General features: G+C 35.2%; 2 protein-coding genes and 2 long non-coding RNA genes across 5 annotated transcripts; 3 read left to right on the top strand and 1 right to left on the bottom strand.

The window, feature by feature from the left end:
• Positions 1 to 271: 271 nt before the first annotated feature.
• Positions 272 to 865, top strand: LOC121259292 (glutaredoxin-C11-like). Its single transcript, XM_041160826.1, is given in 2 exon segments — positions 272 to 651; positions 654 to 865. Coding segments are annotated over 2 exon segments (306 nt in total). The 5' UTR covers positions 272 to 443; the 3' UTR covers positions 752 to 865.
• Positions 866 to 1,320: 455 nt separating this feature from the next.
• LOC121259291 lies at positions 1,321 to 6,228 on the bottom strand. 2 transcript variants are annotated; one of them, XR_005939555.1, is made up of 5 exons: positions 6,089 to 6,228; positions 5,774 to 5,875; positions 3,236 to 3,367; positions 2,405 to 2,856; positions 1,321 to 2,194 (listed from the first exon to the last, which is right to left on the bottom strand). It is a non-coding gene; the product is annotated as an uncharacterized LOC121259291 (long non-coding RNA). The 2 variants fall into 2 exon arrangements; XR_005939554.1 differs by lacking the exon at positions 3,236 to 3,367 and having other exon boundaries at positions 1,324 to 2,194; positions 2,405 to 2,744; positions 2,821 to 2,856.
• LOC121259290 (monothiol glutaredoxin-S9-like) lies at positions 3,716 to 4,442 on the top strand. Its single transcript, XM_041160825.1, has one exon. It carries the CDS (start codon positions 3,970 to 3,972, stop codon positions 4,270 to 4,272), a length of 303 nt encoding a protein of 100 aa, XP_041016759.1. The 5' UTR covers positions 3,716 to 3,969; the 3' UTR covers positions 4,273 to 4,442.
• A 1,185-nt stretch (positions 6,229 to 7,413) lies between the features above and the next one.
• On the top strand, positions 7,414 to 14,308 carry LOC121259289. The gene is made up of 3 exons (XR_005939553.1): positions 7,414 to 7,426; positions 13,766 to 13,771; positions 13,814 to 14,308. It is a non-coding gene; the product is annotated as an uncharacterized LOC121259289 (long non-coding RNA).
• Positions 14,309 to 24,855: the final 10,547 nt, after the last annotated feature.

The raw sequence follows: 24,855 nt of genomic DNA, 5'->3' as shown, positions 1-24,855 counted from the left end.
AGTCTATAGATCATTTATTCCAAAACTTTTCGATCCTACAGACATTCCAGGAGATTTCAATTATCATTACAGTGTGATACTACATGCGACTTGTTTATAGCACATAAGGTCTCTATCAACCAAATCATAGTTGGTCTTATCTAAACAAATATCTGAAAGAACTTCCTCTTTTTTATATATGTAAATTGTCTTAAGCTGGTTTTCAGTTTTTTGGATTAAACAATGCAATCCATTTGGCCTCAGGAGCCTATATAAATAAGGGTCGTGAAATCTCAGTATCCATAACTAAGCCTCAGTACACAAAATAAGCTCTCACTTGCATAGCTTTTCCCAAAACCTTTAGCTTTCAATTTGAGGTCCCTCAGCTGCATTGCAACTTATTTTTCTACTTTTCATATAGCAGTTTTTCGATATCTTTGTCAAAGCAAGCGAAGCTTATTGAGATGGATAGAGTAAAAGATTTGGCATCAAAGAAAGCTGCTGTGATATTCACCAAGAGCTCATGTTGCATGTGCCATAGCATCAAACAACTCTTCTATGAGCTTGGAGCCAGCCCTGCAATTCATGAGCTTGACCAAGTTGCCAATGGGAAGGATATGGAGTATGCTCTACGAGGGCTAGGATGTAATCCCTCAGTCCCAGCTGTGTTTATAGGGGAAAGTATGTAGGCTCAGCGAAGGATATCATATCCCTTCATGTTGATGGGTCTCTCAAACAAATGCTCATGGATGCCAAGGCCATCTGGTTCTAGCAACTACAAAAAAAAAAGTCTCATACCATGCTTTTTGAATACAACGTTTTATAAGGGCTTTGCTTTTTCTTAAGTTTCCTTGTAAACTGTGAAAAAAGTTGCACTATATGGAAATAGCCTTCGGGCATTTGTTCTTCAAAACTTACATTATCAACATACATACATGTTCATATTAAGGCATAGTTTACCTCAACAACAGGGTTACCTAACTCCTAGTCTTACATTTATAAGGGAGATAGATTTCATATCACCTTTACAGAGAATTAGGAGGTCTTCAGCAAAACAGATGAGAAATCTTCCATTTTTTGACACCTTTAGTGAAATTTGAATTGCCCCTTGATTACCATACCCTCCATTAACACTGAAAAGATATATATATATATATATATATGTGTGTACATATGTATGTTTGTATGTATGTTTCTTGAGATCTCAAGTGTGAAGTTTTAAGTTTCTGGGATTTTTTCCTATCCGACTATAGCAAAGCCAAGACCTGCATCAAATTAAATTCTCAAAATTGTGTCATGATCAGACAACATTCAAGAGAATTATTTTTTATAATTAATAAAGTTTATTGATCTTCAAAATTAGGCATAGCCCAAGTACACAGGTGGTATACAAGAGAGAAATACCTAATTACAGTCTACAAACAAAAAAAGACGCACACAAGTCACTAAAATTATCCCCATCTAATACAATAGTCTTAGCCCAAAGTAACAAAGTTTGGAAAAATGAGTCTCTAATCCCCTCCAAAGAGCGTTCACTATTTTCAAAACATCTTTCATTCCTCTCATTCCACATACACCACATAAGACATAAGGACACCATCTTCCAACATCCGCTACTTGACAATTTCCCCGTGTTCAGCTCCAACAAGCCAATAGGTCCACCACCTTCTTGGGCATTACCCAAGCAATGTTCAGCCTTAAGAAGACTTATCCCATAGAGCCTTTGCCACATCACAATGGAGAAGAAGATGGTCTGTCGATTCGCCATTCCTTTTGCACATGAAGCACCAATCCATTATGAAAAAACCATACTTCCTCAACTTGTCTATGGTCAGAATTTTGCTGTGAGAGGCCAGCCAACTGAAGAAAGCAACTTTTGGGGGTGCTTTGCTCTTCCAAATGCGCTTCCAAGGGAAATTCTGAGAAGAGTGGGTACACATAGCATTATATAAAGATTTAACCGAGAATTTCTTGTTCCCGGGGTGTGTCCACAGCAGTTTGTCCTCCACGCCACGCTTAGTGCATACAAGGTGCTGTAGAAATCAGAAATGTCTCCCACTTCCCAATCTTGAACTGCTCTGGTAAATGACACATTCCACTGCAGCACTACCACACTTATGCAAGCAAAACTGTAATGAATGAAGATGTGTAATGTTTTTTGGTGAGTAATCAAACATGTTCCAACAAATACTTATCCACTTGCTAAAAGCAATCCCTGCTCCATGAAGAGACCATAGCATTAGTCATAGAATCATGTACTTAAAGTTGTGCATTGGGACATTTACATTCACAGGGTAAATACCAAATTTGTGTATGTATACATGGAAGCATGTACATACACACACACACACACACATATATATACTACTAGACACATACATTCTATATACTTGCGTGAATAATTAGGCTGAAGCGTAATTCTTACATTTGAGAATCAAATGGTTGGTTCCAAACTTCAACCTCTGTCACCACTTAATTTGAACCTGGTGCAAGGGATAAAGATTGATACCATCTAGCAGGTTAAATCAACCGCAACTTAGAGAACTTTATGGTGACTGCACGTGCATGACTCCTTGGCCTAAGGAAGGGGACAAGATGTTGATGCTACAAGTTGTCATGCCTCCCTAGGATTCCTCCACATCCAGAAAGCCAAAAACTTTTCCTTGTTGGCTGATTTGCTCTTACAAACCAAGAATAGATTCATAAATGCAAACATGTAAGCACTACATGAAGATGCCAACTGTTTTAATTTTTAAGTTTCTTGACTGCAAAAATAGAAGTCTAGATTAAATCCCACCTTTACCAAGAAACTATTCAGGAATTAATCATGGTTATCCTTACTTTGGAGCTTATAGGCTGCATTAGCTTCCAACGGACCTAAAAAATAAAAATGCAAACAATCATGCATACATCACGAGTACAAACATTTATCATGTTGCTCAATATATATACTCTATTATATATGCATGTGTCTTAACATAGCCTAGAACCCAAGAAGTGACAAATATATATGTGCAAATGTTATAGGCTACATGTGTTGCCAGATATCCTATGGCTGAACATGAGTGCCATGCAATTATGGTAAAGCAGATGACTCATGAACTTTGTGATTCATTAGCTCGTCCAAAGTTTGTCCTATATTGCTCAAAGGGAAAAGTTCACATCAGTAGGCACTCATCGCCTGCTCATTTTTACATGTGAGAGCATTGTATGGAGAGGAGAACAGTACAACATTTGTGAACAGGGAATGACATACTGGAGTGTGAAAAAGAATCAAGCAAATTGGTGGGCACAACAGGAAGAATCACAGCCACCGAAAGCCCATCTCATTCACAGTCTTTATGCATAAGAGCTCCAAGGTGATTGTGAGAATTTGGTAAAAATTGACCTGCCCCATCGAATTTTCAACTTTTGTTGTGTCCTGATGGATTTTTCTTGATTACAGAAAATATACAAAATTTTATGAACATGGTTGATAATATGAAAAGAGTAACAAAAGTCTACGTATCAGATGGTTATATACTCGCAGCTACTCTAATAAATTGAGTTATATGCATGTAGAATATATGTCTGCCAACCTTTTATGCCTGTTAGAAACACAGTATCCTCATACCAATGAAACATAAATATCGTAGTCTTCATCTTAGAGAGTTTCTTTATTACTTTGGGAATCTAAATAAAGCACTCTAGCTTTTGAAATGTTCTCGTTCAAAGAAAGCAGCCCACCCTAACATGTCCCTATAAATAGTCTAGCATTAGAGCTCAAAATTCAAACAACCTTAAGCTTCAAACACTTTTCCCTATAACCCAATATAACTACTGGGTCGAATTCAGTTTGGATTCGATCCATGGTTTTAATGTTTTAAGAAACTCAAGGTCACCCACCCAAAAACTTCTGAAGATTAGACACAGTTTTTCCTGTATTACTTATTATCTTTACACAAGATTTCCATCCCTAATAAGAAGACATTCTTGATCAGGATCGCCAAGATGGAAAAGGTGACAAGATTGGTTTCAGAGAAGGGGATAGTGATATTCAGCAAAAGTTCCTGCTGCATGTGTTATACGGTCAACATTCTATTTAAGGAACTCGGGGTGAAACCGTTGGTTCATGAGATCGACGAAGACCCTGAAGGCAGGGAAATAGAGAAAGCTCTCGTGAGGTTGGGTTGTAATGCGCCTGTACCAGCTGTGTTCATTGGAGGAAAACTGGTAGGATCCACCAACGAAGTCATGTCCCTCCATCTAAAAGGCTCGCTGACTCCACTGCTGCAGCCTTATAAATCTCCTTGAATATATTACTCCAACAGCTCGTCGGAAGAATAAACTTGGCTAAAATTAGTAATGCAACAAGCTCGAATAGTCTTTGTAGTGTGTTATGTGTGAAGTAATCTTTAGCATTTAATTAGCTATATATAGTGTGTACTATGTTTCCTATTCTTAATGAAGTTGGCTTTTAAATACACTGTTTCATGAGTTGTATGCAATCTAACTAAATTGGTGAATGTAATCGTCAAAGCTTGGGAGTTGTAGGGAACTTTGATATTTACAATCTCTGGAAAACTACAGCTCTCGAGAGTTGGACAGGTCCTGAATCAGATATTTTCACATCCTAACATATTTGATAATATTCAATCCTATTATAGGAATTTTTAGCAGATGTCTCACATCCTATATATTATGGCCACCAGAAGGGAATATGGAGTCTTGGTCTTAGTAGACGGAGCTTTGATATTTACAAATGATGGAAAACTACAGCTCTTGAGAGTTGGACATGTCCTAAAGAATAAACCATTATCATACTCAGAATGCATGATTTCCACAAGTATTTCAATCATAATCACCTTAACATATAACAAAAATATCCATTAGCATAGAAACCATAGGGATTTTGTCACTTTATCATGATTTATCAGAAAACTACCAAGTTATAGTGGCTTGATTATGTTTGCAGAGTGCATATGTAGAAAAACAATTAAATGGGTTTTTTAATAGCAGCAAAAATTGAAGAGAAAGGGGTACTTCTGCAAGTAAAAGAAAATTAGTGCAACTTTAACAATTTCCGAAAACAAAAACTATTTCTGGGAGGGAGAGAATCCAACTTTTGGTATCCCTATTGCATTCCTCCATATGCAAAAGTTAAAAAAGGAAAATTCTTAACTTTGTAGAACGTGCACCATTGATTCCTCTACTTTTGGGTAAAGAACGGTATTGCATTCCTTGGCTAATCCCCTTTAAATTGTTTTGCTATTGTTCGCTATGTCATCATGTAACATTAGTCGTAGTAGTGAAACTTCAAGCCGCAAGCCTGAATCCAGCTCGGTGGTTTGCCCTTGCGATTGATTATAAGTCCTTAAACTCTAATTTGTAACACTTTGCTCCTGGTGCTTTCAATTTTGATTAAATTAATCATTCCATTAATAATGTATATATTAAAATATCACCTCGTTATCAATCACTAAGGTACTATTTGGATAGTGAATTGAGATGAGATGAGTTGAGATAAAAGTTGAAAGTTGAATAAAATATTGTTAAAATATTATTTTTTTTAATATTATTATTGTTTTGAGATTTGAAAAAGTTGTATTATTTATTATATTTTGTGTGAAAATTTGAAAAAATTGTAATGATTAGATAAGATGAAACACTTTCACTATACAAACAGGGCCTAAGTGTCGCGTGTCATTTAAAAAAAATTAAATATAAATAATAATAAAAAAGTCATCGAGAAAGAAAGGAAGACAAATGCAATATCAATATCAGCAGCCATTAACATTAACATGTGAGGTATTACATTATCTTAGCAATGCCAAAGGTGAAAGAAGTCTGTTCACAGATGTGAGCAGCAGACAGCAGATTCCTCACTGATAAATGGAAACAAGCATATAAAGTGAGGCTGCGCAACGAAAGAAAAGAGAATATCATCATCTGGGTGCCTTCTTGACCCAAGGAATCGCATAAAAATAAGATCTTCCTGGCTTTTTCCGTTCAATCAGCCTCAATCTCAATCAAGAAACTTCAATGAACGTGATATTGAAGAAAACAAAAGAAGTTGGTATATGTCCTTTGCTCTGTTACAGATATTGAGAAGAAAGGAGGAACAACTCACCGGTTTGTATCTTCCTGTACCTCTGATAAACCCACCAATCCCTGCAATGCACTGACCCAATGGTTGAACATTGTTTCTCTTACAAACCGTAGATGTTGGGGTTCTATAAATGAGTTTTAAAAAAGTGTAATTTTACGTATAATCGTAAAGTGTATAAATGTCGCATAATCATTTTAAAAAAGAATAGAATTTACTGTTAAAATTTTAATTTTTTCATATAAATCTTATAGGTTATTCATTTTTTTCGATTATGTGACAGTTGTACAGTTAGAAATATCTTTTCTCTTTTAAAAAAGCGATGAAAAAAGAGAGAAGCTAGTGACGGTGGCCAGATGTAATACATCCATCTTGTGTTGTCATGTATTTGGAATAAATCATTCTTGAATGTGATTTGAAGAATCTAACATTTTCTGAGATTTATATTTTGAGGAATATAATGTTTGAGAATTTGGATTTATACATACATACATACATATATATATATATATATATAACTAAACTAACATTTGAAAATGACTAGAAATCCGATATGATTCCCGACAATACGAGATTATCATGGTGTATACGTGTTTGGTTAATTATAGACAAGAATCCTATAGGTATTATTCTTTTCAAAATTATTTATCATCCTGTTAGTTAGTATTTATCTCACCATTTTCTGATGTGATATCAAGTAATTAAAAAATAAATAATATTTATTTTCTAATTACTTAATACCATATATATATATATATAAGGATAATGATCAGATTATGAGAGGATAATACATCAAATCAAATAGAAAAAACAAGCACAATAAATTATGAGACTAATAACAACGCACTTCTATACACCAAGGGCAAGGTTACATTTGAGAGTTTGGTGCATCTCTCTCTCTCTCTCTCTCTCTCTGTGCCTTTTATATAGATTTAAAACCCTTATGTAAAATGGTCCAGTTTGTAAAAAGGATATGCATTTGTCATATTTGTGGCTCATAACTTGGGATTTGAATTGAGTTTGTATGAAGAATGTGTTTTTTCTGCCTTGGATCCTTTGCTGTGAATTTTAGTTCAGAGCAAATGGTTATATATATATATATATATATTGGATTTTTTACTGTTAGCGACAAATAAAACTTGCCGCAGAAACTATTTTTGTTGCAAATACTTATTTGCGGCAAAAATTATTCTCCAGAAATACTTAAGTGTGACCAAGAATATCGTCACAAATAAGCATTTGTGAAAAGGTACTTTTTTGTTACTAGATTTTTACTATTTTTGGCGACAATTTACCTTCGCAAAAGTTAAGGTTATCCGACAAAAATACTTGTTGCAAAGATGAAAGACCTGTTGGCAAAAAGTCCTTTTGCGGCGAGAATTTGACTTTTGATGTCAAAATTAGTAGCCGCGAAAAGTGATATATGTTTTATTGTATACACAAATATGTATAATCTAAACATTTTCTTAGCTTAGAGTATGATGTTAGAGTATGTTATGTGTTCTCTTTACACTCTCCCTTGCAGTTTAGGTACGATGTGGTTAATCTTCTCGGGAAGTTCTAACTAATCATAGACCTTCTATATAAATGGAAATAACATTCTATAGCAAGCAACAAGAGAAAATTCCTATTAATTCTATTAATTTAGTGAAAATGTAAAGCATGAACTATGAACCCGTGCCTTGCAGGACATTTTAAGAAGAATGATGGTTCTGAATTATCACCATTTATAATATCTACTAACAATTGTATATTTCACATTCTTATAATATTATTTGTAAATAATAGCATTTACAAGCCCTCTCAAGCTAAATTAATAATGATTTAGTGAGAATCCATTGCAAGGCATATGTGGAAGCATGTCCTCTTTTAAAGAGTCTTAATGTAAAGAATCATATCTACCACCATATCTACCATCTTAATGGAATGAAGAATTCTATACATTAGTCAGTATTCAATTTCATACCTCACACTTATAGTTTTTTTTTTTTTAGGATGTGAGGGTGTTTTTCATAAAGTGTGAGGCGGTTTTTTATTAAGTGTAGAGTGTAGAGTATGAGATAGCGAATAGTTACCGATAAGAAAGAACTTTTCTAATGGGAATACATATACCATGACTTCTACAACAAGTTCCAATAGTTCTCTGCCTAATGATAAGAACCTTGATTCTTTTTTTTTATTATTATTACTATTTATTCTTTTGAAATAGTGTAATACTATTTATAAGTTCTAGACGTACAAGCTATTTGAAAAAGACTTTCACGCCCAAAATTTAGAATTATTTAGAATTTATTATTACAATGATTAAATTATGTAACTACACTTATTTAGAATAAAAAAAACAAACAAATGGATTAAAAAATAAAAATTGGAAAACAAACATAGTAAATTAGTAACGCTTTCCGTTAAGAGAAAAATTTTAAAACGGTCCATTTATTCTTCTCCAAATAACAGTTCTCCAATGAAAAAATGCCATGTATGGGTTCCATTTTACCAACATTGTAATCGCACCATAGACTAATCTTCACGGGAACAAAATGAAATCCCACCAGAAATCCTTCTCCCCTCCTTCACTAGGCAATATCCCTCACCCGCAAACCCTCCCCCCAGGCGAACCTCCTGCAGCCCTTCTCCCCCCACCCCCTCTCGCAACCACCTCGCACCGGCGTCGAGCCCTACCCCTACCCCCTCTCGAGCTAAACCCCACATGAGGACCCTCCCCCTAGGCGAACCCCCAGCGGCCCTCCTCCCTCTACCCCCTCTCACAACCACCTCGCACTGACATCGAGCCTTGCCCCCACCCCTTCTCGAGCCGAACCCCTCACCTTTGGACCCCCCAGGTGAACCCCCCGCGACCCTCCTCCCCCACCTCTCATGACCAAGCCCTCCCCTTGCCATTGGCATCGTCCGATTCTTACCCTTACACTGGCATTGGCCCTCTACCTCTCTTGACAGAAACCCACAACCTCTCACCCGAGACGCGATAGGACTCTTCACCCTCTCAGTCGACAATCGACCACTAGTTATGAAGGCCAATGGTGATGTTATTTCTTATGAATTGAATTTGTAATAATGGATTTTCTTATGCTATGGTTTTTTGTTCAAAACAAATGGTGATCTGAATTGGATTTGTGATTATTTGATGCATGTTTGGGTTTGTGAACTGAGTTGGTTTGTGATTTGTGATTCTATGAAATGAGATGTTTGATATGGGTTTGTGATTACTATGATGCATGTTTGGGTATGACGGTGATGGACACTGCTGAGAGGACGGTGGTGACGAACACTGCTAAGGTAAACGCACTGCTATGGACGATGGTGAAACTTGATTGATGTGGACGACGGTGAATGTGAATATTGGGTGACAAATGATGAAGAAAGACAATGTAATTATCGGATGCTTTGATTTTATGTTCTTTAGTGTAGAGTTTCTGACGTGGCACCCTTTGATTAGGGGCTGTTTAATGCCCAAAATCAGCCAGACCGTTCTATAGAGGAACTCTTCTTTTAATTTCCCTGTTGACTTTTAGAAAAATGACAAGCTTCCTTCAACTTCTCCAGGCCAATAAGAAGTATCGGGAAGCCCATTATAGTCATTTGATGGAGCAGCTGCAGACGTGGCATCGTATTATTCGAGATGGAGCATCATATCCTCTGGCTGCGCCTGAACAAATTCCATAAACACAAAGTTTCAGAATATATGATCGACCTCTGCATCCGTTTCTTTGATCTCAGAGAGATTTCACGGTACAAAAGAATAAACAGATAGAGATACAAAGAACAACTCTTCTCTCTCTCTCTCTCTCTCTCTCTCTCTGAGCTCTGACAGATCATCAATTCATGGCTTCTTGACCAGGTATCATCTCCAAATGGCCTCCATTACTCTCTGTTTTGTTCCCTAGTAAATGAAGGAAAATAACAAGGTATCATTTCAATTTTTGTTTCAAAAAATTAAGAGTATGCCTACGTGTCATCTACTACCAACTCTATTTGTGTCACTGGAGTCTTTTCTTTATCTCTTCAAATTGTCTCGGTTTAGACAATGAAAATTGCAGTTTCTCTGCGCATTATATGTTGCCTTTTAGCTACCCAATCTAGCCCTAGCGTTTTCTATCTTGTTCACTCGTATAACAAGCTATATTTAGTCGAGATTTCTTTGGTATCAATTGTCTTTTTTCATCTTTTCGATCGTTCTGAACTTTATTTGGAGGTTGTAATCCAGCTGTTGTATTAGAGAGAACGTTCAGTCTAGCTGGTGTTCTTGAATCCGATTCTGATAGTGTAACACCCCGTTTCCTACTGTTAATAATAAAATCACTTTTAAAAATTCTCGGAAGCCAGAGTGTTATTAGTGAATTTTGACTTAAAAATATTTTCTTTTATTTTAAAGGAAGCGTTTGGTACAAATATTCTATAAAAAAATAATTTTTTATTAAAATACTGAGATCATAAAAGGGAGTGCACATAAGTATTTATTAAAATTTTTCAAAACTCGTGCCATAAAATCAACTTAAAATCTATGTACATGATTTAGGCAACTGTCACACCTCCCTGGACTAAGTCTCATTTTGCAGCTCTATCGTCATAATGATCCTGACCTGGGGTGGTTTAAAAACATAAAAATAAACTAAAATGAGTCGATGACTCAGTAAGAAATCCATCATAACGTAAATATATTTAACATAAGATTTTTTGTAAAATATTTAATGCTAAAAACTTAAAATCATGACTGATCATATTCATGTTTATGATATGCATGATTGATTTATCTGAATTAATTGACTGATCTGATTTATAAGACTTATCTGATTGGCCAACACACTTAACCCTGTATGCAAGGTTGTGCACTACTTCTCCTTCTGCAGCAAAGGAAGCCAACTGTGCAGTCCTCTAGCGTACTACGGTGGATTAGCTTGAGTCCGTGGTTTGCACGCCCACCCTGAAATTGCATTGGTACTATGCATCTGAATGGCTATATGATTAACTGTTATGAACTTATCTTACACTTGATCTTATGAAAGTTTACGTATCTTATGAAAAGTGAGATGTATAATACATACATAACCATAATATGCAGAATGAAATATGATGAATGACGTGCTTACAAATATCATGACATGCGTGGTACGGAAACACTAGCTAGTTCAAAAGAACTAGTTTTAATAATAATATATATAACTAGCTAACGTATGTTAATCCTAATTTATGACACAAAATTTTTGACACAAAATTGGTCATGGTGCTAGACTGGGAGGTTTATGGTTCTTTTCCAAATAACACGTGGAATGGAAATATTTATAGAGAGATTTGGGAGAGAGACGACCAGTTTAAGTTGGACTTGATTAAAGAGTTTTAACGTGAGGATGACTTGTAGAATTGTATCCCTAGTGGAATAGGATGCCAACGAGTTCGAGTTCGAGTTTGAGTTGGACTCAATCACCATCATTCAAGAAGAGAGTTTAAATTTAAAAACAAGATCGAGTAGTTCATTTAATGTAGGATTGACAGTGACTAAGATTGTATAGGCAACTTCAATTAGTGATGATTTTAAATTGAAATAAATTTCTAATGATCGATATTTAAATTCTAAAATGAGTTGACTCGTTCAATAAATAATAAATAACAATTAACTTAGTATTGAACTTAATTAAAACTCCTAATCAACCTTAATAATTTATCGTTCGTGTGCTTATTAAATATGGTCCATTAAATATAATTTAGGCTCAATAAAAATTATTAATATCTCAACTTTAAAATTGTTAGATCGGGTCGATATAGATAGTGGTATCAATCTATCATTTTAGAGACATTTTTTGGGGGACTGTTGGCCGTGGAAGCTATTCGATCATATGAAGTGCTTACTTGGCTGGATTGGTTCGATAGCCATCGAGTCAGATGTACTTTTGTTTCATACTTCCGCGCAGAAAGGATAGTTTCTCTAAATTTCCAGAGGTTAGTATAATTTTTTTTTTTGGGTACTCTGCAGTTTTGTTGCATTGATATTTGGATTTCCTTTGTTTGGATGCTGAGAAAAAGTGAGAAGTGTCCTGGACTTCTTCTTCCCCCTGATTCCTCTGAAGCCAAAAGGAGTTGTATGCTAACATAACATGAAGTTGGAGTTTTTGGGATTCATTTTCAGTTGGGTAGGGCGAGACTATATTTTTTTAGTGGAAGCACTGTTTTGGTGTTACATAGTGTTTTCAAGCTTGGCATGGGAAGACAAGGGCTATATAATGGGTGAAGGAGAGGAGTGAATCGATCTTAATATTCGCATTTATGATGGTACAGATATGGCCCATGGAAGCTGTGATTTTCTCAATAAATGAAGCTTTAGCTGAAGTCCCGAGTATTTATTTAAACTACTATTGGTGAAGAGCATGTGTTGCAATTTTTTGGAACTACTTGATGTTTATAACATTTGTTTAATTCCAAAAGGAAAAATGAACAATGAGAGTCACATCTCTGTAGTACATGAGTACTACTTTCTCTTGTTTTCTTCAATAATTTTTTTTTTTTTTTTCATATCCAATAAAAGGATAATGTGAAGTGCTATTGACGAATTGACATGGTAGGACAAAATACTTTTTCCCGACGGTATGTGGACCATTGCACATGCACTTGCCTGTATTTTCCTGGGATGACTTCTTATGTACACTCTGGTGCTATAACTTTATTTCCAGGCAAAACAATCACTCCAAAGTCAATACATGATGTAAAATTCATGAGTAATACTATATACAATCGTAAAATATGTAATTACCATGCAGTCGTTTTAAAAAAGAATAGAGTCTATTATTAAAAAAAAAAATTTTTTCATATAGGTCTTGTATTTATTCATTTTTTTTTAAAATAACTGCATAATATTTACACATTCACAACTACAACTATCCTTTCTCAAAACTCATAAATGCAGGTAAAATTTTGGATGATAACAAGACACTTGCTGATTGCAGGATAACCTTTGGTGACCTTCCTGTGGTGTACATGTTATTACCATCATGTGGGTAGTACAGCCTCTTGTCGCCAAAAAAAGGAAAGGTAAATACATTTTCTGTGTCTTTATACAGGTGGATTAGGATTTGTAATTCAGCTATTTCTTGGGATTCAAACTTGACCCAAAAAGCAGATTTTCTAATCCCTTTTCCTTGGAGACATTCTCTAAAGTTCCGACTTTTTAACCCAAAACCCTGTCAATTTTTCATTCTTCACAAGAAGTAATGTCTGTTTCAATAATCTTTGTTAAAGTTCAAATTTGCATGTCACTTTTTATTTTTTTTTGTTCACTGATTCTGAATTGATGGTCTTAGGCTTGTTTCATAGATGTAAAATGCAGATTTATTTCCAGTCTCTGACAGAATGCGTTTCAAGACTTTCTTTTTTAAAGATTCCCTCAAAGAACTAATCAGCCCCTAAAATAAAGACTAGAGAGGGAGGATGATCTATTGCTCCACATGAAGCTGGCTAAAAATTAACACGGTAGACTATTTGTTTTCATACCCAACACGGCAAATAGTTGTATGTAGGACTCTACTCAGTAAAAGTATCTAGGAGTGTTCATCCAGGTACCCGAGTATACTCGGCCTGGAACCCGAATTTCAAACCCGGGTTATGACCTGGGCTGAAACCCAGAAGTCTGGGTTCTGGGCTGTATCCAGATTTTTTTTTTCCAAAAGCGGAAAGCCTATATTATTAATTTTCCAGAAAAAGGTAATGCTGATAAGCATAATTTTTTTTTTTTGTATCTAAAAGCCTTCCTTCATTTCCCTTGATTCTTTTCATTCCAAAGAATAGAACATGGCCGAGGTGGGTGTGGTATTTCTCTCTGTCATCCTTGGAGGGGCCTTTGATAAAATGGCTTCTCCAGGGGACATTGATTTCATTCGCGGATGAAAACCAACCGACGCACTCTTAAAGAAATTGGAGATAGCATTGCTGTCAATAAATGTGGTGTTTGAAGATGCAGAAGAAAAGCAAGTTACGAATCCTAATGTAAAAAGGTGGATTGATGAGCTAAAAGATGTTGCCTACGATGCATAAGACATATTGGATTAGATTGCTACTAAGCCCTCCGACGCAAGTTGGATGCTGAATTCCAACCAGTTGCGAGAAAGGTACGAAACTTTATCCCTAGAACTTTCCATAATCCTTTTGCCCATCGAGTAGAGCCAAAGATAAAGAGGTACTTGTTAAACTGGAACATCTAGCAACACAAAAGGATGTTATGGGTCTACGAGAAGGATTTGAAGGTAATCATATTCAAAAGGTTGGCCACTTCTTATGTCATAGAGTCCGACACTTTTGGTAGGGATGAGAACAAGAAAAAAGTATATGACTTATTGCTCTCGTCCAATGTGGGGGGCAATGAAATGTGTGTGATTGCCATCGTTGGCATGGGGGGGATTGGCAAGACTACCCTTGCTCAATTGGTATACAACAACAGTATGGTGAAACAACATTTCAACCTTAAAATATGGTTGTGTTTCAGAAGAATTTGTTGTGTCCAAGGTAAAGAAATCAACTATAGCGGCAGCAACTTCTTCCACTTGTAAGATTGAGGATCCAAAGCAGCTTCAAGATACACTAAAGAACAATTTGAATAGGAAGAAATTTCTCCTAATTTTGGATGATGTTTGGAGTGAGAAACCCATTTATCGAGAGTTCCTAGGCCAACTATTGCAATATGGAGGTCGAGAAAGTAAGATCGTTGTCACCACAAGGAATGAAAGCATTGCATTGGCCATGCACGCTACTTCACCCAACATAAAGTTCAACCGCTCAAACTGTTGTTGCATAGCTTGCAACACAAAAGATAAGTTATCTTTCATCCCCTTGGTGATGAGCCACTCCGGTGAGACATTGTAATGTGCTGCACAAAAGAATGTTAGTGGTAAAAAAAAAAAAAAAAAAAAAAAACCTCACACATGACTCCCTTATGTGTTTACACTCAAATAATGGTATTTCATTTGTGTTTCACTCTTAATTGGTTTTTTCTCGATAATAGGCTCACACTCTCTTGCCTTTTACCTCAAGAGTTTTCTCACTCAAGTTCCTTAAGAATTAATTAAACTCAGTCAAGACAATACAACCTTAATTTATCCCAACTAATAACTAAGTCCAAGAAACAAGAATAAGAGAAACACGAAAGAAATAAAATAACATGAGAATCAAGAAAATTATACGAATGAAACAAGATACTAACTATAATGAAGTATGCAACCCCTTTGATGATAAGGCTCAAGAAAAAAAAAATTGATGATTTTTTTTCTTTTCTTTTCACAAACTGATTTGATCACAATCAAAAAAATAAACAATTGAAAAAATCCTAACAATAACTCAAAACCCTAGAATAAGTGATATACGACAACCCCTCTCTCTCTCTCTCTCTCTCTCTCTTGCAACCCTAATCAAAGAACAAGGTAACCCTAATCAAACAATAAAGAAAACCTAGAAAACAATGAGAATTCGACAGCCCTAGGATGAAGGAAATTTCTAAATTTTTTTTTATAAGTAATGCAAGAATTAAAAGATAGAATCAGACCTAATTGGAAACCAAGTTCTGAATACCAAATGATATGAACATGTGGGAATGAAATCCCTTGAACTCATAATTAATTTAAAAACTCACCTAAGAAAGCCAAACTCAAGTCAATGGATGGAGAATCTAGACCCGTTGAGAACTCGTTTCAAGAATCTAGATTATATTAAAATCTAGACTCGTTGAAGAACCTGTCTCAAGAACCCAAATTACAATGAGGAATGCCATAAAGATTGTGATTTACCTTTGATAAATTCAAAAGTTCAATCAAGAACAATAGGAGTAAACTCAACTCACAATGAAAATTCAATATTGTCTAAGCCTTGTGTTGGACGGATAAAAGTATTTAAATACCTAAATACAATTAACCCTAAGCCAAAACAAGGCCCCTTTTACCCAAAATGCCCCTAGATGAACAGTGTCGCGTCTACAGTAACTTCTTGAAACCTTAGTTTCTAAAAAATAACTTTTCAAATAAGTCATTGGCCAAAATACAAGGCCTTCCCAAAAACCATAGTTCATAAGAAATAAGACATATGTGGGTCAAGCATCCTCAATCTCACTTATTCTAAACTAATAAAATAAATCATTTAACAAATTGAAAGCCTTCAATAACAATAGGCCCAAACAATAACTCTAAGTCATGTCTTCCACAGTTTGTATCAAGTGGATCAAAACCGGTTCTCCTTCTTTCAAGTTCATCTTGGGTGTTGGGCTCTTGCTAGCTTCATCTCAAGCGGATTGCACCAATTCTTGCATTACTTCCTTGATTTTCTTGGCACTTGATCTTGTGATTGGTCTATCCGAAACTTGCAAAAGATCTTTAAGAGTAGGCTCACTTTGATTCCCATTATTCGAAGTTGATTTAGTGATATCAAATATAGGAATACGGAGATGTCCTAATTTTGTATCTTTTTCGAAAGGAATGCGGAGATGTCCTATATATTCGATGAAATACGTTATATCTAGTGAGAGTTGGGTTTAGATAACTTTTTTTATTTTTTATTTAATGATTGAGGAAATGTTTTTTTAATGATATTGTAATTTTTTTGAGTAATTCTACATACAACTTTGAAGTGCGTAACATTGCGTAATTGCTTTGAAAAAAAGTGTGATTCACTATTAAAAAATTAATTTTTTTCATGTGGGTCTCATTTTTTATTCACTTTTTCAAAAATTTTACGCGACAATTGTACAAATTGCAAATTTCTTTTTTTTTTTTTTTTAAATACTTATGATGATGAAAAAAATATATGAAGAAAAATAAAAATAAAAATAAATAAATGAAATGCGCTTCTCGGACATTTCATCGGGACACTTTTTCAATAGCTGTAGTGCTGCTCATATTCGATTCCTTCCCAAAACAACTCTATCACTACCCCTGGTCTTCTCTAACAAACTTCCAGGTTAGATAACCTGACACGCAAAATAAAAGCTACCTCACTCCCACTAACATAAAACCTCACAGACACAAAACACACAGTTTTGGTGTTTTTAAGTCCCAAAATGCTGTGCTTTACAAACACTACGAATTATTTCTATAATTGAAAAATGCTGCGTATTGAATGACAACAGACTACAGTTTCTTAATTCAGCTAAACTGCGCGTTTCACTTTTCTTCTCATACGGTGCGCTTCATCATGACCCTCCACGGCGTCGTTTCTTGTTCAAGCCCTTCAATTAGTTCACTTATTCGAACTCAACTCAGATAACTTCCCTTCTTCTACGTCTGCACTGCTTTGTTCTTCTAGGTTTCCCTTGCTGCCGTTGGATCTCTATCACCATCTCTCTCTCGCACGCACACAAACCCTAACTCAAATTCTAAAAGGACAACAAGAGACAATTCTATAAAGGACCTTCAGTATGTACATTTACGCATTGAAGAATAAAAATTCAAATTGGATACCCTCTCATTCTAATTCTCTCTTCTCTCTATTTCTCTCTCTTCTTCTTGGTTTCTTCTTGGGTTTGTGACAAATTTTGCATTGCAATAGTAAGCATTTTATTTAGAAATTTAGTAAATCAAAATGAAAAGCGGGGGCATGAAAATGATCATGCTTAAGGCCTGTTTAGATACTTAGAATATATCAGTATATAATTAAAGTGAAAAATTTTGAGTTAAGATATTTTATTGAGTTTTGAGAAATGAGAGAAAAAGTTGAAAAAAAATATTATAAAGTTAAAAAATTGTTTGAATATTATTTTTTGTTTTGAAATTTAAAAAAGTAGTATTTTTTATGTATTTTGTTCGGGTGTTTGGGAAATTTGTAATGATTATATACGTAATGATTAGATGAAAAAAATTTAAAAATTGAAATGAAAGTGTAACACCCGGGCACAGCACCAAGCCCGCGTTCTAAAGTTTTTTTTTTTGGGTTTATACGTATGAAAAACCTACTTGAGATTAATGATTAATTTTGGGATAGGCTATGGGTTTAAAAATTTTATTTTTGTAGGATGTGTATTCTTATTGTACCTAATAATTAGGTTAAAATCATTTGGTATTTTATGGATTAGGTGGATTTGTTTATTTAGTTATGGGCTGAGAAATTTATGGGACAGGTTGTATTAGTTTTAGAATTTGAGTTGAGACCCATTAGTATCGATAAAATACTCAACCCATGAGGAAAATTGTAGACAAGCCAAAGAGACTTTTTCAAATTGCTCTAACCGCCTAACCTAGCCCATTTGTTAATTCCATACACAACATGTGGGCCCAAATACTTTGAAATGAACCCTACCCGATCCACCCCTAGGCCCACACCCGTTTGCTCTAGATTGGGAGACCAACGTGTAGTTATTTTTAAAACTCCCCGCCATGCACGACTCCATTCTCATGCACATGCACATTTCTCCTCCCCTCAACTCTACGGTTTTTTCCAATCACCTATATATATATATATATATATATATATATATATATATATATATACACACATGTTATCTCATGCATGGAGAAACTACTCAAGTCCTTGTTACTGCTGCTAGCCACGTTCCAAAGCTAAACCTCTTCTTGTCGTTGTCCCTGCACCACCACTACCGAAAGGTAGCCCACTGCCCAGCTCCACGCAAAAACTGGAACCACCAAGTTGTTCCATTAACACTCACTGCTTAGCCTCGATGCAACATTGCAACTCCTCTTCCACGTAGCTGCCGTCTCCTTCCCCCAGTTTCCGTTGCATGGAATAGTAGCCTCACAAGGGACAAGCAGCTGCCTCGCAAGGCAACTCCACATGACAAGCCCCCTTTCCCCCTACATGATAGAACCTCCATGCCATGGTAAGCCTCTACTGCACCAGAGAATTGCTGCCCTTTTCCCCCATGGAACCGCAACGTCAAGCGGTTGTTGTTGAAGTCGTTGCAAGCAACGGAGACCAACGTCGAAAGCCAACCTACTCCACCAAAGCCCACAGTTAGCCATGACAAGGCCCCACCATCACTGCATCCTTCCTCTTATTGACAGGCACCATGAGCCACCAGTTGCACCTTTGTAGCCAACTTTTCCTCCACGTTTTCAACCAACACAGCAAGCTCTGTTTCTATACAAAAAAAAAAAAAAAAAAAACAGAGCACGACTCTTCTATTAGGCACAACTCCTCCGCAAGTTGCCTATCCACTTGCTGCCTGTGCACCATAGCCTAGCCGTGAGACATTGCCCTAGGTTGATCACTATCACACCTACACTACTGTCGCTTCAGCCACCTCGCCGCCACTTCGTAGCTGCTCTCTTGGTGACAATTAATATTTGCTCGGTACGGTTGTGAGAAAATTCTGCAAAACTAAAAAGTCTAGGTAAGCGGGGTTCCTATACTAAATTTTGCATAAAAGAAATGAACTGAGGTCGATTTTGGAAAATATGCATGCTTTGTTATGAAAATAAATTTGAAACAAATTTGTTTTGAATTACTCATAAAACTTTGTATAAAAAGAAAGTATTTTCTGTCATGATTGGTGTAGACATGAGCTTATTTTTGACATTTTGTTTCTAAACTGTGCAAAAAGAGCGAATATGAACATTTGTACATAATAATATTTATAATGTTGATCTGATTCTGTTGTGTTCTGAATTTGTTTTGTACTCTGATTTGAAATGATGTGATCTTTAAAAACCTTTGGCATGACATTTTGTTTCTGTTCTATTCTAACCTTACCATAAGTGTAAAAATATGGCCTCTGTTTCTCGTTGATACCAACTTTTCTGTTTCCGGTGCACCCACTTTGGAAGTAAAGTGGTTTTCTGCATGGTCTTTCATGTGTGCACACTTGGAGTTTCGAGAATAATAAGGAGAATATTTCACATTCTGTTTCTCCTCGGTTGGCCGTCGGAGTTTGCACAATCCTACCACGAGGGTTAAACATGGAATTCTGTTCTGATGTGATGTTTCAGTTATGCTATGCCAAAAGAATTTTTAATAAAAATATTTTTTGAATCTTCTCTCTAATATTTTTGATAACATGTTCTGATTCTACATTCTGAAAATAAAAATATTTTATTCTGCATTTTAAACTTAGTAAATACTCATGTTTACATATTATTATATGTTATTTACTTACTGAGTTGTTGATAACTCACCCATTTATCTCCACAGTATTTTTCAGATAATTTTGATGCCTCAGCTGGAAGTCAAGAGTAGGAAGTATTAGCAATAATGTTTGATGGTCGTAGAGGAATAAGTATCAAAGTGTACAAGTATTTATTGGAGTCTTATTTAGTAGATTTATTATTTTAAGTTATTTTGGTATTTTGAGTCATGGATATTTCCGAGTCTTTGGGGATATTTTAATTTATTTCATTGAGTTATTTCTTTGGTGTCTTAGTGGAGGAACATATATTTTTGGTTTTGAATAAATAAATTTATATTTTATAGAGAATTTGGAGTATATAAATATGTTATGGGAGATGGTTTTAGGTTACAAGAGCTAATTCTCCTTACCTTCAGGACCGGGACATTACAAAAAATGTTTTATGTTTGAGTGATATTTGTGAAAGAAATATTTGAGAATACTCGATGATAATAGTTGTATTGCACAAAGTAGTACTATACATGTGTGAAAATGCTTTCATTATATATCTACGCTACACCATCCTATATCTCCTAAATTTTTGTGCAAAATCTTGAAATATAGTACCGATAATTCTCTTTTCATTCTTTTCTGAAAAAAAAAATGTAGAAATTTTGTATAAGAGACGTTGAAAATTATACCAAATAAGATCACCAAATGAGAGCACATGCAGATTATAAGGAATTAATCTTTTATGCTAATGATCAGATGATGGGACCTATATATATGCCGCCAGAATCGATTGTCTAGCTGATAATATTACAAAGATAATTACTCTTCTCGTTGGTGGGTAGAAGTAGATCATAATTTGAATGCCGGCCGTAGAGATGTATATATAAATATATATATATATATATATATATATATATATTATATATATATAAGCCTAAGGAGACACATGCATGCAATCTGTTAATTTAGCTTTTTCTTAATGTATATAGAAGATAGGGATCTCCTAGTGAACAATAACATATATATCAAACAGATATATAACCCCACGAGATGATAATGATAACAATCCAAGTGATAAACTGCATGGATGAGCAGCAGGAAGAATATATATATGAAAAAAGGATAGAGATCATCATAGAACTTCAGGGATAGAGATAGAACCTGATGTACGTTATTTATGATAGTACTCATGTTTATATTGTGATAAATTAAACTCATGATCATCTGCATGCTGTAGTGTATATATATACGCATCCACATGCATGCATGACTGATCTATATCTCCGGGAAAGTGTGGAGAATTAATTCGAACCAATTCTGTGTATATACTTTAAATTCATGTTTTACTTATATTTTCCTTTGTCTTTAATGGAAACTTTTGATTAATTACGTGGCGTGGACTGATTGGCCATGAAGCATGAAGTCCTGGTAGTAAAAGAGGTCTGACGCCGACATAATTCCACCTTCAACTTGTATATCATGTTCGTATCAGTATGTATCGGAATTACGATTATCTTTAAGCACAGTTGTAACATGAATAGTCTTCTACTTAATTTCTAGGCCGTTTGTTCTCTCTCTCTCTCTCTCTCTCTCTCTCTCTATATATATATATACATGTATATGTATATAACCTTCAAATCTCATCAGTGAACTCAATTAGTTAACGTTGGTGGTTTCAACCCGTATTTCTGATCATCGACATGAGAGGCCGTAGGCTCCTAAAACCTGGCTCCGGTGGGCAAGAAATACTCCTCTACCACCTTCACAAATAAATAATTTTCGGCCTACCAAACCCTGAAATCGGCGAATGCAACTTATACGGTGAAAAGGAGCCATGGGAGATATGGGATCACGAGTCCAATAACAACCAGGAAGACCTTCTCGTCTTCACCAAGTTGAAGAAGAAGACGGCCAAGGGCTCACGTGTGGACCGCACGATCGGGACGGGATCGTGGAAAGCCGAGGACGTCGGCGTCGAAATATATTGGAGAGAAAATAGCATTCTTGAAGGGATGGCGACGACGCCCTTGGGGAGGAAAAAGAGGTTTCATTATGAGGGTCGAAGCAGCTCCGTTGATGATGATCATCTGCGCTGGATCATGTACGAGTATAGCCTTGATGCCAATCACCATGCACAAGTAAACAGACTTATAAACTATTAACTGCTCCATTATTATAATTAAAAGTATATACTTCTTTTTCTTCCTTTTTTCCTCTTACGATAATAATTTTCAATAAATTTTATGTTCGTATTTTAATTAGACGTCGATCGTATATATATGATGATTAATATATGTTATACGGCAATATATTATGCTGACTAATATAAATATATATATAATTAGTTATAGTTCTGTCGTTCTTGTTGCAATGCTTTCAAATCAAAATCGTAGCAGACAATTATCTCCGATTGATCAATTGTATCTTTCGTTGCTGTTTTTATCATCTTTTTGGAAAAGTACACTCGATCGGTGATTGCTGGTGTGTGTGTGTGTGTGTGTATATATATATATATATTCTGGACAGCCCTAACTTAGATATTCTGATCTATATATCTATTGCAGTGCCAAGACTATGATATCTGCCGAATGAAAAGGATAGATGATTCAAGAAAGAAGAGCAAATCACAGAAACGGGAAAGCACAGAGATCATGGAGAAAGGCAAGGAAATTTATCAAGGAAATCATGGAGAAGTTGCACAAGTCAACAATGGTATTGGAAGTACTACGGCCGGAGTAAATTCATCGGAATCACTGATGGGCGGGAATTTTAGCTGCAGTCATATTGAAACTCTGAGAAATACTAATGGATTACTGATGGACATAAAATCATTTGGTGAAGAGCTAACTGGAAATGATCAAGCAGATCAAACTATGGAGGAGCCAGATGATCAGATTGAGATGATTGATGCCAAGCGTTTTGTTGACGTTTGGAACGTTAATGGGTGTGAACTGCTCAAAAAATAATAAATGGGAATTTTTTTTTTATTTTTTTTTAACTCTTTGTGCAAATTCATGGGAATTGGACGTACAAATTATGATTATGAATATTGTACATGAAGCAGAGAATTTATCAAAGTCCTATATATATAGCTAGCTAGGTTTTTTTAATCCCTGAAATTAAAACCATTTCAAAAGTAGAATTATTTTTGTCGAGTTTGTACATGATCATGATAGTGATACGTGGATAGTTATTTTATATAAAAATGATTATTTACTGTTAAAATGAGTTTGTTTTGTAATAAATAGTTATTATTGTTACAAATAATCTATCACAGATATTTATTTATCTTTTTTTGTAGTGGATGACTAATTAAATACTTGCAACAAGTGGCTGTGTAGTTCTCATCCAAGTTAATTGATTCCAATTATAAGATTATTGGATTTGGAAAAGCTATATATGTGCATGTGACCACAATTAATATAGTTTACTTATATAGTACTATTCCTAATGTCAAGGGATCAAGATTTTCTATAATTTTTTTTTTAACTCAGGCAATATTTAAAGAATTATATAGTTCAATCCAGAGTAAAATTAAAAAAAAAAATTTATTAAAAAATTATAGGAAATGTCGACAAAATGCGAGTTATCTAGCTCAGTGTATGCTCTTATTACCATATAATTATGATCTGAATTATCTTTAATTGCAAGTACTGTACGTAGTTCAGTAGTGGCAATTATAAATAGTCTCCTAGTTTCTACGTACTTTTTCCTCTCTTTAAAATTATTCTCATAGAATTAGAACGCTGGTGATTTCTACCTACATTTCCGATATGGACTCGATCGGGCTCCATGACACGAGCGAGCAAGAAATGCTCCACCACCTTTACAACAAAGTAACCGGCTGGCCAGCAGATATGGGATCAGGAGTTCTCCAACGACGGCCAGCAGGAAGACCTTCTCGTCTTCACAAAGTCAAAGAAGAAGACCGCCGGGGGCTCACGTTTGGACCGCAGGATCGGGACCGGAACTTGGAGAGCCGATGACACCGGCTTCTTTATTTATTCGAACGACGAGATCAACGGGATGACGCTCACCGGGATGAGACAGAAATTTCACTATGAGGGTCGAAGCAGCTCGGTGGAAGATGGGCGCTGGATCATGTACGAGTATGGCCTCCATAACTCCATACCCGTCCATGCAGACGTACGTAAACAAACTAAATTACTGCTCCATGATTAACTTCTTGATCTTTTTTCTTTCTTTTCACGATAATCATTTTCCATCGTTTTATATAATTCATCTTTCACATGGTATAATATTATTAATATTGGTGATGATCATGAATCTTTTCCAGTTTCTTTTTCACCTTCCATCGATTCCGTATTGGTGTGTAATGAGAATTTGTTAGTTCTGGTGGATATGCTAAGGCCTGGTTCTCGTTTAATCATTACATTTTTTTCAAATTAATCATAAAATATAATATATAATTCAACATTTTTAAATCTCAAAATAAAAATAATCTTCTAACAATATTTTATTTAATTTTTACTTTTTATTTCATCTCATCTTATAACCAAACGAGCTTTAAAAGAAATTAAAGTTTCAAATTACTATATAGGCTATATATTTCTCTTCTTTATATTAATCCAGTTTTCATGCACGTAGTGGCGGCTGTGTAAATTTATATTGGATACTAGCTATATAAAGAGTCGATCATGAATATTGCTGATAGAAATATTGTTTTTCTTTTTTTTATATAACAAGAACATAATATTAACAAAAAAAAAATATTACAGAC

Source organism: Juglans microcarpa x Juglans regia, chromosome 4D (assembly GCF_004785595.1).
Source record: "Juglans microcarpa x Juglans regia isolate MS1-56 chromosome 4D, Jm3101_v1.0, whole genome shotgun sequence".
NCBI classification, from domain to species: domain Eukaryota; kingdom Viridiplantae; phylum Streptophyta; class Magnoliopsida; order Fagales; family Juglandaceae; genus Juglans; species Juglans microcarpa x Juglans regia.
This window is presented reverse-complemented; position numbering and strand designations above follow the sequence as displayed.

What these genes read in the sequence shown, in the direction of transcription:
- LOC121259290 (XM_041160825.1), top strand. Translation starts at nt 3,970, where the DNA reads ATGGAAAAGGTGACAAGATTGGTTTCAGAGAAGGGGATAGTGATATTC.